This window comes from Sprattus sprattus (assembly GCF_963457725.1).
Source record: "Sprattus sprattus genome assembly, chromosome: 12".
In the NCBI taxonomy this organism is placed as follows: domain Eukaryota; kingdom Metazoa; phylum Chordata; class Actinopteri; order Clupeiformes; family Clupeidae; genus Sprattus; species Sprattus sprattus.
The window spans coordinates 27619475-27635711 of NC_137910.1; the positions used below are offsets into that span (position 1 = coordinate 27619475).

The 16237-nt window shown below is 47.2% G+C and overlaps 1 protein-coding gene across 1 annotated transcript in view; it reads right to left on the reverse strand.

Moving 5' to 3' along the window:
• The window catches only part of zmiz1a (zinc finger, MIZ-type containing 1a), a 130574-nt gene that overhangs the window by 17494 nt on the left and 96843 nt on the right, over positions 1-16237 (reverse strand). The window contains 1 exon segment of the mRNA XM_080849026.1: positions 14681-14786. Within this exon segment, the coding sequence (XP_080705152.1) occupies positions 14681-14786 (106 nt within the window).

Sequence of the window (16237 nt, forward strand, 5' to 3'; positions counted from 1 at the left end):
TCCTTTTTTACAGCCTTCAATGGATCATTAGAAGCTTTTTAATTATGATGCTGCTTTTCTATGGCTAATAAAGTGAGCGATGGCTACAAGTGGAGAAAGAGCTGTAGTTGTGGACGACAGCCAAGATGAACTCTCCCATGAGACAGAGAGAGAGAGAGAGAGAGAGGGAGAGGGAATGAAGGAAGGAAGGAGGGAAAGAGAGGGAGAGATGAAGCACTCTGCTTGACTTTCTAATCAGAGTTTTCCCCCTGTAACAGACATGGCCTGGCTCCCTGGCACCGCCCCTGCCAGCCACATTACAGCCTCTTTGTTTTCTCCATTATTTATTCATTTCCAGCGTTGTGGGGCCAAGTATGAGCGGGAGGTTTGCTGAGGGGAATGACAGGGAAATTTGTACAAAGAGAGCCGCGTGAATTATGGAACAACAGCGAGCGGGACAGTCCACGGCCAACAACATGAATGTTGTTCAAGTGAATTAAAAAGGGCTCCGCATAGTGAACCTGACGCAGCCATTATGGACAAATGTGTCATTCATTGGCATGCGATCCTCCGCGCTTAATGAATAGTGAATTAAGGTTTTTTTATTGCTCATTAAAATGTGCTCTTCTTTTTGTTTTGCTCTTCTTTTTGTTTTCACCTTTAGGGGAAAGAAGTCATTTTCATGGAATGCGGAATATCAACACTGTCTCAAGAAGTCCCAAGATGCCTACTTAATGATATCAAATGGACCTAATGAAATAAATTACATCCAAGTAAATCAGAACAAACGCAGTTATAGCAAACTTAGATGGCAAGAAAACTACACAACAACAACAAAACTATATGAATTCAGTATAACTGCTTTTAATGACTAGAGAATCTTCATCTGTGAGAATCTTTCTGCCATCTTTCCTGTCAAGACACAGACACAAAATGCTTACCCTTTACCTCTTCATCTCTCTCCATCTCTCTCTATCTCCCTCCCTACCTCTCTCCTTGTCTGTGTGCTTCTGGGGCCACTTTGGCTGGCAGTCAGTGAGTGTTGAGACCGATGGCGGGCGGGTGGGCGTGTGGGCCAGACATGCTGGCGAGGGTTTATGGGGCGTCTCAGCTTAAGAGCGCCGTCCCCCTGAGCACTCCGCCACATGGTCACCACGTCTGTCGGCCCACAGAGCTACCACGCCTTGCCATGGTGCGGCACGCCACTGTGCTGACAGCCACAGCACGCCATCGCACGCCACAGCATGCCACGGCACGCCACGCAAACAAACAAACTCAGCCAGAGCAGGAGTGTGAAGCCTGGGCACGAGCCACTGGGCTACGCCGAGCGCACTCAAACTGCCTTTATGCTTAGAGACTGAGCTAATCACTGCTTACTGACTGGTCCACCCGTACTGCTGGAGGTGACACAGCCGTTGAGACACAGTGTGAGAATAAGAGCTGGTATGTGTCTTTTCATTTAAGGAACTGAATATGTAGCAGATTTGATTGATAATGAGTTTAACACTCAGTGGCTCATTGATGAGGTTAGATGGTCAGTCTCAGATGTGTCTGTATTAGAGGTGCCATTCTGCCACGCATGGTGACTGTCCACTGCGGATCACCTCCACACCGCCTCTCATGGGCAGGCAGTGCTCGTCTTCCTCTTCAATGTGACCACACACCAAATCACTCCCCAAGCCCAGATTTTTCAATCTGTTAGCGCAGGTCTTTCCCGGCAAATGTAAGGAGCTTAGGGGGAAAACTCCCCTAAACCCTTCTTAGAAAAGAAGATTTCTCGACAGATTTTGTAATACCCTTCTGACATGCCTTTACCAAGTGTCTTTTAGATGGCAACTGTGGTTTGTACAGTAAGACTTATCAAGTTCAAATGGCCACTGCCTCAAATTCTCCTTGACGCCAATGTTTAGAATAATTACAAAATGACAAAACTCTTACCATACAAATAATACAGTATGTACTGCATAAATGTTACAATTAGGCCTTTTAGGGACCAAGCCACTTGCCCAATGATGAGGTATATTGTTTTGAGGGCACTCAGGCCACATGTTAGGACATCAAGGCGCTCATTTCAGTGAATTCACCGATGCCTCTATCCCCTCTTCCCTGTCCTTGGCATGCTTTCTGAAAAGTTATAGGGGCAACTAGTCTATGAAGAGAGCAAAACCGTGACAACAGGCATAAACAATGTGTGTGTCTCTCTCTCTCCCTCCCTCTCACTCTCTCTCTCTAACGAGTGCTCGTTTGACCTGTATGTGAGAGTTTGCTGTAGTCTATTTGACCTCTCTTTGAACAGTATTCAACTGAGTGTAGTGTACAATCTGGCAATGACGTAGACGCAGCATTCATCCTTCTCCAATGATCAGTTTAAGCTTCATGAGCAGAAATGGGTAACATTATACATTATAATACTGACTGCTGACAATAGAACGCTCTGTTGCAGTCACAGAAATGTCATCCGGCTAGATTGTTCTAGATTGTTCTACACCCAAGCAATATTTGGGAAGAGTTAACCATCTAGGAGTACATATACGTAGCCTAATTGTGTAATGTTATATCAGGACACTGCGTCATAACATTAACATTAGCTAGCTGTGAAAATAACAAACCTTAGATAACGTTGCTTGCATAACTATCTTACAACACCAGAACTGACAGCACAATTTGCCCTTGCTCTGTCTTAGGCTATATATACGTAGGCTATCTAGGTTATATGCTATATGTCAATCACAGCTTGACAAAGTATAAAACGGATACATTTATAATTGTCACTATTATTATTGATAGATTGGTTTGTCAGAAAAAAATAAAATAAATGAAGGCAGATCATGCGGTGCACCAAGGCCAATGAACATGTAATATTCACAAGTGCATCAAAGCCCGAGAGGGGGGCAAAGACAGCCATGGCTGGAGTAGTTTCAGTGATTTCAAAAGATCATGTCCTGTTCAAATAAAGCATTACAGATATTATATTCTCTACACCCATGGGTTATACACCACACACCTTAATACACTATCAGCACTGGTGTGTCAAACTGCTGTTAACTAATGACGCCGAGCGAGCCTACACACTAATTAACACAAGACCGAGTGGAGGAGGCTGGGTCAGACACAAGAGCTGCAGCAATTACCCCCTGACTGAGGCCAGTGGGTCAAAGCCAGCCGCCCCGCAGATGCTGATGTAACCAGGCAGGGTCTGAGCCCGGCAGAACCACGACTCCCAGAGAGACGGGGCAGAGCTGAGGACCAGGGCTAAACCAAGACTCCCAGAGAGACGGGGCAGAGCTGAGGACCAGGACTAAACCAAGACTCCCAGAGAGACGGGCAGAGCTGAGGACCAGGACTAAACCAAGACTCCCAGAGAGACGGGGCAGAGCTGAGGACCAGGACTAAACCAAGACTCCCAGAGAGACGGGGCAGAGCTGAGGACCAGGACTAAACCAAGACTCCCAGAGAGACGGGCAGAGCTGAGGACCAGGACTAAACCAAGACTCCCAGAGAGACGGGGCAGAGCTGAGGACCAGGACTAAACCAAGACTCCCAGAGAGACGGGGCAGAGCTGAGGACCAGGGCTAAACCAAGACTCCCAGAGAGACTGGTAGAGCTGAGGACCAGGACTGAGGGCCACTGAACTGACAATGTGTGAATGTGTGGGACTCTCATACTGTCTGACGATTCAACCCAACTAATATCAAGACTAGAGTATTAGAGAGGCCTGGAACTGCTGGGATGGAATAACAGGCTTCTAAGATGGAGTCACTCCTTGGTAACAGTGTACCTGTCAAACAAATGTACAACAGGTCACACAGCCAGGAGTTGACACACAACAGAGAAGGACACTCTCCAGCCGGTCACAAAGCCAGGAGTGGACACACAACACAGAGGGACACTCCCCAGCAGGTCACAAAGCCAGGAATGGACACACAACACAGAGGGACACTCTCCAGCAGGTCACACAACACAGAGGGACACTCTCCAGGAGGTCACACAGCCAGGACACACAACACAGAGGGACACTCTCCAGCAGGATACACACAACACAGAGGGACACTCTCCAGGAGGTCACACAGCCAGGACACACAACACAGAGAGACACTCTCCAGCAGGCTACACGGTCAGGAGTGAACACACCACACAGAGGGACACTCTCCAGGAGGTCACACAGCCAGGACACACAACACAGAGGGACACTCTCCAGGAGGTCACACAGCCAGGACACACAACACAGAGGGACACTCTCCAGCAGGCTACACAACACAGAGAGACACTCTCCAGCAGGCTACACAACACAGAGGGACACTCTCCAGGAGGTCACACAGCCAGGACACACAACACAGAGGGACACTCTCCAGCAGGCCACACGGTCAGGAGAGGACACACAACACAGAGGGACACTCTCCAGCAGGTCACACAGCCAGGAGTGGACACACAACACAGAGGGACACTCTCCAGCAGGTCACACAGCCAGGAGTGAACACACCACACAGAGGCAGCAGTGCAGGCCCGAGGGTGAGGGCCACACAGATGGGAGCTCCGGTCTGCCTTTGGAGCTCAGGGTCAGGGGAACCTCTGCCATTCCCTGCACCAATCCCAAATGAGCCATCAGGTGTTCTTTTCAGATGAGACCTTCAAACAGCAAATAGAAGCTCTCCCAACTCTGACCAGACCACAGCCGGTGAAACACCTCAGCGAGATGACACAGCGGCAACAAAGGAAATAAACAAGCATAGCTAATTCAATCTGAAAACATAGTTCATGCGTTAGCAAAAAGTAAAACAGGAAAGAAACAAAAAACAGTTATGGATGCCCACCTGGCAGCTGATGCGCGCCCCCCCCCCCCCCCCCCCCGACCCCAGTATAAACAGAAGCACAGCAGCATCAGCGTCACAGTGACTCAGAGTGGGAGAGCTCGGAGAGATGAGAGTAAAAGAAGAAGACGGGAAAAAAGGAGCAGAGAGATGGATGCTCGGGTAGGAGGAAGGTGTGATAATGAAGGAGGCTGGAGAAGAGCGCTCTCCGCTGATGGATTTGACAAGCCATGAGAACAACGCAGAAGGGGTACCTGAGTCACTCTGACATCTCCTGCAGGTGTTGGTTTCTGTGGGGTTTAAATTCAACATTTTACATCAGGGGGCAAGGCAACAAAAGGATATTCTCAACACCAAAAAACAAGCATCTTTATAGCAGAATTGGCCAGTTATCAGTGCGTGGACACCCATAAGGCAACTGAGAGCCTGTTGTGGCAGCTGTGCAGATCTCAGTCGCGTGGCAATGGGTTCCAGGGTGAGAGACGAACAGGTTAGATCTACAGCCCCGGCATCCAGCCTAAATATCCCAGGTTGCTTGCACATGTGTCACTCATGAAAGAAAAGGCACATAGCCTAGCCTCACTCACTAAAGCATTTGTAGTGCTCCACAAAACAGCAGAACAAACAAAGGCTGATTAGCCCAATTCATATCACAGATCACCAATTACTACATATCATTTCCATACATAAATGTGTATGAAGGCTCCTATGCGTACCACTCTTTAACACACAGTTCATCTGATCTTGTGTCAAGAGTTCAAACGTTGGTGAATTACAGAATTGCATAACACTCCAATTTTACTCGTCTGCTGGTGCAAGGCGCTACTGTAACACTGCCAAGTTTAGAGCGTGCCCTGATTCGATCGATTAGACCACAAGTGCACCAATGTTACAGCCGTACTATCACCCGGCACTTAAGAACATCATCACCTCACATAGGGGCTGATGGGAGCTGGATGGAGAGGAGGGAAAAATCATTACAAGCATTCCAAGAGTCTCCCCCCCAGCCAGACTGTGAAAAACATGGCTAGCAACAGAAGGAAATGTGTGAGGCAACAAAAATGAACCAAAACAGAGAAATGGCAGCAGCAGCAGAGAGCTTTCAGCAGTGCTCTTCTTCTTTGCAGTACACGTTCATGAGAACCAGGGCCCTGATAGCAGCTAGCGGTCGGCTTCCCCGCCATCTACATGGACCTCCATGAGTTCACCTCAGGTGTGTAAGTCCTTAGAGCAGCATCTTCTGAGCAACAGACACGTGTTGGCACTAGTGTTAGCATTAGAGAAGTGTGTGTTGAAGGGAGACTGTAAGACAGCTTCATAAGCAAATTCATATACAGAGAGAGCCCACATCTGACAAGGGACTGGTACTAATTTATGTTCACATTTATGTTTCTTTTTGTACTGTAATATAGCTCACAAACACTTACATGCTCACATACTTATGTCATTACACAGGAGACACACTGTATACCAGCAGCCAACCAGTCCATGTTGCCCTCAGCTGTGCATTAAGACATTTGAACCAGTGTATGCATGTACACCATTTATGGTATCACCACAAATGCATCTAACAGAGCACTCATTTAATGTAAATAAAACTATTTGCTGTCTATCTCCCTGGTATTCTCTCAGGGCAAGTGAAATTACAAGCAGCGCCAATTAGAGAGCTGTGCTTGATGAATGGGCGAGCACCCGCGCTCCTGTCAGTCTAATTGGGTGAGTGGCTGGAGCCGGCCTGTCGCTAGGCGCATGTCAAACTGCTGAGAGGACTCACGATATTTCTAAAAAACACACTGCCTCAAGTAGGTCACTGCTTCTCCGAGAGACAATCAAACTCATTCTGACCCTATCAGAGAGAGAGAGACAGAAAGAGAGTGAGAGAGACAGAAAGAGAGCGATAGAGCGGGAGCAGGAAGTGGGTCAGACGTAGTCAGCTGCTGCGGCTCTATCTATGTGCGCAGCTCAGAGGTTCCAGTCACGCTTCCCAACCTCCCATTCCATTAGTTTAAACCCACAGCAGGGAACCTCCAGCGGGAGCGCCAGAGACTCCCCCAGCCCCCTACTGTGCCTCGTGCCCAGCCTGTTGAGAGGTCCACAGCAGTCAACAGATCCATACGGGGACGCCCAGCAACCCAGTGCCCACTCCCACTACGCCACAACACACCACGCAGCCTGCCACACGCACACCTCTGCACGTGGGAGCAGAGACACCTATACTTTCATGCACTTTAACACACACACACACACACACACATTCACACGCATGCACATTCACACAAACGCTGACACAAACACAGTTAAACATATACACACACACACACTCACAAACACTTACCCACAAACTGGCAGTGCCCGCCTCATCTCACTCTCCTCATTGCTCAGAGAGTGAGAGGAAAACACAACGCTCAGGGCTCAAGTGGCTGAAAACACTCCTGAGCAATCTTTCAGCTCCCTGTTTTATCTCTCTCTTTCTTCACTCACTCTCTCTCTCTCCTTCTTTTTCTCTCAGGGCACCCGTGCCGTTTTCCCTCTTTCCCTTGCCTGTCCAGCAACTGCAGAATGCACATCAATTATTCATCAGCAGTGTCTCTCTTTCTCTCTTACTCCCTCTCTCTCTTCGTCTCTCTCTCTCTCTCTCTCTTCGTCTCTGTCTCTGTCTCTCTCTCTCGCTCTCTGTTTCCAAGGCATGGCCAATCACAGATGGAGCTCAGTGCTAATGGGCTCCTACTGCACCTACCTCTGACAGAGAGGGAGAGAGAGAGAGAGAGGGAGAGAAAGAGAGAGAGAGAGAGAGAGAGAGAGAGACAGAGAGAGAGAGAGAGAGGAGCAAAGGAAAGATATTCAGGTTAAGCTTTCCAAAAACTTCACGGACCCCCACAAAGTGCCTGAGCAATGCCCTCAGCTCCACAGTCCAAACTAGCACTCTACTCTGTAGGTTTTTGAAGGGTGTAGGGAGAAGGAAAGGAGAGAGAGGGAGGGAGGAAGGAGGAGAGAGAGATGAGCTGGAGACACAGACAGATGGCGAGCGAGAGAGAGAGAGAGGGAGACAGAGAGAGAGAGAGAGAGAGAGAGAGAGAAGGAGAAGAGGAGGAAGCAGCAGCCGTGGTGTTTTCCCTACCTCAGATGTATGGTGCCATTATTAATGTGTCTCCCTCCCTGTCTAGTGATCCATCGCTTGTTCAGCTCAGAGCCTCTTCACCCAGCAGCCACGGCACACACACACACACACACACACAGACACAGACACACTCTCCCTCCCTCTCTCGCTCTCTCTCTCTCTCACACACACAATGTCATGGCCACTCTGTGGAGGCAGAGGGGGAGCTAATGCAGGCGGCTCATTTTACAAACTTGCAGAGAAGGGCGGGGCCTGGCATGACAGACAGCCAGTGCTCTGGCCCCATGCCAGTGCATCAGAGAGGGAGAACAACAGAGAGAGAGAGAGAGAGAGAGAGAGAACAAGAGAGAGAGCGAGAGAGAGAGAGAGAGAGAGAGAACCGAAGAGCGGTGGGGGGAGAACATCAGCCCCTAAACATCTCGTCTGAAGCAGCATTTGTAAGCAGCGATTACTAATATCAAAGCCAAGGAGAATCCATTGCTGCTGCAAATGATCAGCAGGTGCTTACCCGAGCTCACATAAACACTAGCCACTAAATCTAACAACTAAATCGAGCTAATTAGGGACCGGGTGGGCGGGCATACACATGTGGGCTGGTGGGGCGTGCGGGCGCTTGGGCATACACATGTGGGCCGGTGGGAGCCTGAGTTACAGACAGCCTCCCCAGCTGACCTCAGAGTGGGGAGAAATAAGCGAGGTGATGAGGAAGCTTTTCAAGTGTTTGATGCCTGCCATGTCCACCCTCATCCACTGTGGTAATTACCCACATCTCAATGTGTGAAACATCGGGAACAGACATGGTGCTCACTTCTCAGGCTATCAACATCGCACTCTCATTAAAGACTTTTAATACTGCTGCTATATCCGTTCAGAGGTTAATTTCTGTTGTTTAATTAGCAGCGCCGCGGTAATTAAATGCACACAGTGCATCTGTGAAGCAGTGTGTGTCCTGCTACTGTGATGAAGAGCACTAATAAAACAGAGCAACACAGAGGAGTCATTTTCATAACGCACTAAGATGATGTTAGTGAGGGATTCAGCTCAATATCTATCACATCTAGCCTACCTGTCCTTGTGCTTGGTGTAGCCTGCAAGCACATCAAAGAGTAGAGAGATGCCCAATATCCTGCTTAGACGGGGAATAATATAAGTATCAGAAAATGGCGGTAAGTGTCAAGGCTAAGGGCTCCATCAGAGGCGAGGTGAAGAGTTTAAGCTGATTCAAATAGAAACCTCAGCTCTGACTCACTGTCTAGCTCCACATCTCCCTCTCTTTCTCTTTCTTCCTCTTTCTCTCTCTCTCTCTCTCTCTCTTTCTCTCTCCTTCTCTCTCTCACACAGAGAAATGCACACATTTATACTCTGCTCATGTAAATCACTAAAAATGTCGATTGGCTGTGTCTGGCCCTGTAAAAACACAAACTGGCGTATGCGTGAAAAATAGATAAATTCATTATTACTGCACAACAGAAAAGATCTAGCAGTTGGACAGGCAAAACCACGTTACATTTTCACACATTGATGGTTTCAAAGTGATTTCATCATTTCCAGAGAGGTGCAGCAGCAGGAAGAGTAGAAAAAACAGAATGAGGCTGCTTTCTGAAATGAGCCGACATCCTGTTAATAATTCAGACTTGGTGCTCTTAGTCAGCAGTAATTAAATAGAAAAGTCTGCAAGGTTGATTAGGTCGTTAAGAGAGCAGTTTTTGCTTGGCCTCCTCAGTTGAACTCCTAGGATTTGCCTAGTCCACAGCCTGGCTTGACTGCCACGAACAAGCCGTGAAAAGATGTGGATGAGCACACAATGTGTTGACTGTCACCGGCAGCGGGAGGGCCGCCGCTCGTGTGCGTTTCCTGTGTGTTTGCACTTGTGTCTGCTGTGTAAACCGTGTGTATGTACATGACATGTGAGTTACAGCCGCGTGCCGGAGGCCATCCGTCACTGTCCGCGCGGCGGATTGGTTGCTCTCCTGACGTGGCCTCGGCGCCGCTCTGATTTACGGCATGCTGACAGGAGCTCTGCGCAGCGCCGGAACATTCTTTACGTTTGCACTGAGGAGGCAGTTTCACCTCCCAGCCAATGCGCTGGCATCCCCCCATAAGAACCCAACACAGGAGAATACAGCCTCTGGACAAACCCCTACTCGCCCCATGGGTTTTAAAATGCACAATAAGGCTAATCAATGGATAACACTGCAGTGGTTTGTTCCCAAACAAACAAACAAACAAACAAACAAACCAATAGCAGGATTTTAGTAGTGAAAGCCACTTATTAAAATGTCATGGTAAATATGAAAGTGTGGGCCATCAGTCAGGGCTGTGGCAGGTGTAAACATGACATCTTGTGATTTGTAATGTGTGGAGACGAAAATGGAGGAGAAAAGGAGTCCCTCTCTTCCTCCCCACTGCACTCCCATGAGTTGTCAGTGAAGACACGGCAGCCATATAAAAAAAAACATTCCTATCAAAATGTGAAAGAGAGAGAGAGAGAGATAGAAAGAGAGTGAAAGAGAGAGGAAGAGAGAGAGAAAGAGAGAGGGAGAGAGCTTTTCACACGCCATTTACTAGATCTAACTGTGTGGGCTCTCTACCCAAAATGCTTTCAGGAGTGTCCCAAACGAAGGCTGACTGCTGAGCCGAGATGGGCTGAGAGGATCTCTAAAAGCGGGGCCATTAAACTTGAAAAAATGAAATAAAACTGCAAACCAAAACTACAAAGAATGACTACCAATTACTCTTCACATGTGATTGGCTGATACTAGCAGAGTAAATAAAGCATTATATTTCTTGATTATATGAAAAATGAAACTCCTCACGTTAATACCTAGCATTTATTTCCTATTCCACACAAGCAGTCGGGAAGTCTAATGAATTCTAAAAAGGAGGCTGACCAGTCCTTGACTGTAGAAACACAACACAGGCCCTGCTTCCAAAACACCATCATGCATTTTTTTCATTCCTAACGCCACCAAGTCACGCCGAAACTGGCCAAAAACAGCACAGACAAAGACTTCTTAACAGACACTCTGTCTCAGACACACCTTAAAATGATCCTGTCAAAATACCTCAGAGGGGAGACTTGAGCAGCATCTCAGCTCGCCCCGAGTCACTGAGCTAATTGGAGGAGCGGCTTCATGTTATGGAAATGGGTAAACAGCACTAGTGACAGTGAGGTTAGCGCTGCTGGAGGTAGGGGGGGGGGCACTTCCACAGGCAGGCACACAAAGATATTCAGGGGGTCTGTCTGTCATTGTGATTGATGCTGATGTGCTTTTCACTGAATGTGAGCGGGACGAGTGAGGGAGCGAGAGTGCGGTGGGCGGGAGAGCGGCAAACGCACAGCAGTTGGAACAAAGAGATAGGGCAGCTGGGGCAGCACAGGGCTGCAGTAGCCAGAGATTAACACGGCACGTCTCACCTTTGATGAAGTGCTAAACTGGTGTGAATTTCATCCTGTCAGCGTTCAAGTAGTCTAATTAATTCTCCTGTCAAACACTTGACCATTTCAAAGACGGAGAGGATTTAGAAGAGTATTTTAACAGTACCTAAGAGGTCCACATCAGGACTATTTCAGCAGCAGGAGATTTAATGGCAGGTTAGTTGCTGGATTTGGAGCTGAGATAGCTGCTTAATGGACCTCCCCACATGAGGAATGTGCTAAGCTAAGGAGAGGAGCAGTGCAACAGCTTGGCCCATGCTAACGCTAACCATACAGCTGGAGCACAGCGCAGGACTCCGCTCTACATGAAGGTTAAGATAGGAGTCTAATCCTCTCTCACCAGCAGTGACAGTTACACACACGTGTAAACAAATACACACACATGCACAGGGGGAAACTCACATGGACACACACACACACTCACATGGACACACACACACACACACACACACATGCCTAACCTTTCACTCATTGCACATTTAGACTGCCTGCACCTTCTTGTGGTTGTTCAGAATGAAACACTATTCTATCCAGTTTTTATCTAGAAATGATTGACAGCTACATCAAGTATGAGACAACCCAAGATCCGGAACCTCTCAAGTGTTGGGCCCTGCAGACGGATGCTCTATTGATTGTATCTTGTGTGTGCGTGTGTGTACAGTACGTGTGTGTGTGTGTGTGTGTGTGTGTGTGTGTCTGTGTCTATGTGCAACTCACCAGCCTCCCACTAACACTCACACAGACACAAACACTCTGAGCCTGGGTCTCTGGTGTCAGCTGGCCGCCCCACTGTCGCCATTCTGCCCGTCATGTGATTTTTCGCTGCGGTTGCACTTTCTTTCCCACAAGCCTGAGACTGGAGGCGCAGTGGAGGAGCATCATCTGTCTCTCTTTTTTCATCTCTCTATCTCTCACTCTCTCTCTCTATCTCTCTCTCTCTCCCTCTCTCATTCTCTAAAAGAGTAGGCCTCCATGGTTGCACTAAGCATGCATGTATCCTTCCATAAGTGTGTGGTGTGTGTGTGTGTGTGTCTGTGTGTGAGCGTGTGCGTCTCTGTGTGCTTTCTGCCTTTGTCGTCTCCATGTCTAGATGTGCAGACGCCCTGGTGACAGAGTTAAGATGGATGCTTATGTGATCTTCACAGTCTGACTCACATCTGCTTCCTGCCAGACCCCCCCCCCCAACCCTCAGCTCTGCTCCACACACAGCCTCATGCCTCCTCTCTGCTCCACACACAGCCTCATGCCTCCTCTCTGCTCCTCTCTGCTCCACACACATCCTCACTTCTCCTCTCTACTCCACACACAGCCTCATGCCTCCTCTCTGCTCCTCTCTGCTCCTCACTCCTCCTCTCTACTCCACACACATCCTCCCTTCTCCTCTCTGCTCCACACTCACCTTCACTCCACAGCTCATTGCTCACCTCCGTACAGACTGGCCTGTTTACATTAGACCCCCAAGTCTAGGCTTTTCAATGTATTTGGATGGATCAGCTTCTTAGATATATCACATACAGTCTCCTTAACCTAAGGCTTTGCCATATGGAATGAGGTAGAGGTGAGCAAGAGGTTTGAATTCTGACTGAATGTGTAATGTATAGTTTGCACCTTAAAGATACTGAATGTGAAATGTATACTATGCACCTTAAAGATGCTTAATGTGAAATGTATAGTGTGCACATTAAAGATACTGAATGTGAAATGTGTAGTGTGCACCTTATTGATGCTTGATGTGAAATGCATCGAGTGCACCTTAAAGATGCTTAATGTGAAATGTATAGTGTGCACCTTAAAGATGCTTGATGTGAAATGTATATTGTGCACCTTAAAGATGCTTAATGTGAAATGTATAGTGTGCACCTTAAAGATGCTTAATGTGAAATGTATATTGTGCACCTTAAAGATGCTTAATGTGAAATGCATCGAGTGCACCTTAAAGATGCTTAATGTGAAATGTATAGTGTGCACCTTAAAGATGCTTGATGTGAAATGTATATTGTGCACCTTAAATATGCTTGATGTCTGCCCTTTTCTCAGTGTACCACGCCAGTGGTCCAGCATGGAAAAGCCTTTCCACTGAAGGAAGATTGTAGGCCATCTGCATTGCCTTTCAAACCCACGTTTATCTTCATTCTGAGCAGCTAGATTTGTCAGAGTTTTTTTCTTCTTTTTTATTGTGTGTGTGTTTTTGCGGTGTGCAATGCACACACCTCCAGTCGACCTCCCCCTGACCCATTCGTCTCTGTTCCACCAGGCCCATCCACCATGTACTCTGACAAATGAACAAGAACAGGACACTTCAGGAAAATTGAGTTTTGGCCACACAGGTCTGGATTTCTGAGACGTGTAATGCCTCTGTAATGGGTCTGGGCCCGCTCCTGTTCTCAGCACTGAGACATATCTGTTCTGTCTACACAAAACTGACAGGAGCGGAATAGAAAGTGTGTGTGTGTGATCAGGGGGTTGGCATGCTCAGAGTACATAGCATTTGTAAATACACAGGTTACGAAAAACCAAATCAAATCGAAGGATTTTTTTTGGCAAAACATAACAAACAACTCTTTGATTAACCCCAGTTCAGAGTTTTAAATCCTTTCTTTGATTGCCTGGAGTAATTAACCTACAGACTCACATCCAGGAAAACAGAACCCGTTGCAATATTTCAGTTTCAAAGAAAGGTCTTTAAGGAGGGAAACACATCATGCCTCAGTGTTAATATAACTGGAGTGATAAAAAATTCATATCACACATCACACGGATGCGTGGGAACTCACTGTAAGTTAAAGTCAGAGGATGGTGACATGTTTGTATTCTGAATTTCAATACAGCATCTGAAGACATGAAATAAATAAGCCTGCACTTACCACATCTACAAGGCTAACAGGATGTTTGTTTAGTTTTAGCTTAGCTCTTCTGACGGTTGTTGTCCTTGGGTTATCTACTAGTAATTACTTCAGTCATTCACATATTTCTCCTGATGAATTCTGAGATAAAACCTCTGAATAATTACAGCCCCACTGCTCCAACAATAGATGGCCTCATAGTGTGGCCATGTCTTCAGGAAGGTTTCTGACTGCTCTAGTCCTCCACATGCTGAGGGACCTTAAAGCACTAACGTTGTGTTTCTCAGAAATACCACAGGACACCTCCCCAACCCAGTGTGAGGATGCTGAGGAGCGGAGGGGAGAGGAGAGGAGAGGAGTGGAGAGGAGAGGAGTGGAGAGGAGAGGAGAGGAGAGGAGAGGAGAGGAGAGGAGAGTAGATGAGAGGAGAGGAGAGGAGAGGAGAGGAGAGGAGAGGAGAGGAGAGGAGAGGAGAGGAGGACCTGAGGCTCACCTGCTGACTTGGGGGTGAACTTGTCCCTGTTGGCCGCGCACACAGCCAGTAGCCGGTAGCCCAGGTCCAAATCATAGCCCTGCTGAGCAGCTACACGGCTCACCACCTGGGGAGATAAGAAAATACACAGCAGTGCGTCAGACAGAGAGAGAAAGAGAGAGAGAGAGAGAGAGAGAGAGAGAGTGTGGGCCAAAGAGAAGACGCCACTCTACGCTGTAGATCACAAATGCACTCTGTTCCCAGCTAGAGGACCAGAGGGACACTTCTAAAAGAGTCCTCTCTTGGCACTGAGGCTGTTCAATATTTCAGCTGCAGCAGAAGACATAAGCAATTAAGGCTTTCCACAAGTTCTGCATCACATACCTCTTAGGATAGAATGTGACCCAATAGTACACACTAACACATACACTGAAAGAAATGTATTTTAATTAATGTAGTTAAAAAACTGATCTTCTCCACATGAAAAATGTATCTGAGAAAACAAACAAAACAGACACATATGGTAGAGTGGTATTAAATGTTCTCAATGTCACTTAAAGGAACTATCTGCACTCACTATAAAGAATGTAGATTCAATATAAAGTTGAAATGAATCAAAACACCCACACACACACAGGTGCATTCCTGACTCTCCTCTCTCTCACTATGAGAAAGTAGTTGGCCCTGGGTATTGAAAATGGTCTGTGTTTCATTGGCTGAAAAAGAGCCTACAATTACATCCTGGAGTGGAGAGCGAGGTCAGAGGAAGAGGTGGAAGCGCTGCGGAGACCTGTGAGAGGAAATCAACACCATTCCGAAGTAAATGGGCGGGTGGTCGGATTCAGAAGGTTTTGATCGTACTTACAGGCCATATACACTTCTACGACGGCTGTGGGTGCTGAAAGTAATTTTATCGCGGCAATAATAATTATAAGGAAGGCAACAGCGCTTTAAAACGACGTTATACATTATTCAAAGGTGAAAGATTAAATGCAAGAGAATCGCCAGGTGTAGGCTACCTTCTCATTATGTGTGGGTGTTGTCAGTGTTTGTAATACAATGGTGTTGGCTGTAAATAAACTCAACTTCGCGTTTTTGACAATAAAATAAATCCCATTTAGGATAACAGCCTTCTTCCTATCTGCGGGAGTTTGTTTAACAGTTATGTGCGGGAGTTGTCCCATTTCACATGAGGCTTTGCTCCGACCATTCTACATTTAGAAACAAATTAAATCGCTGGCCAATTTATATTTGTGGTCATGAAAGTTATGTAACGTCTGAATAAAAAGAAATAGATCAAGATAGATCAAGATAGGAGGCTAAACTAAAATCAGTAGGCTGGATTAATGAAAGTGAGTTCGCCCCACCGTGAGTGAGATATAGAGATACAACAAGTGTTGGAGAACTTGGCGATTATTTTCTTTTATGAGAGACATTGACTCAGTGGGTGATGATGTCGTTGGGAAATAATGTCGTTAGTGGACCAATCATAGCCAAGGGGGGGTATCCGACTCTCTCCGACTCTCTACGAAAAGTTAGAAAAAAGCGTTCCTCTCCGACCAGCTCTCCGACGGCTCG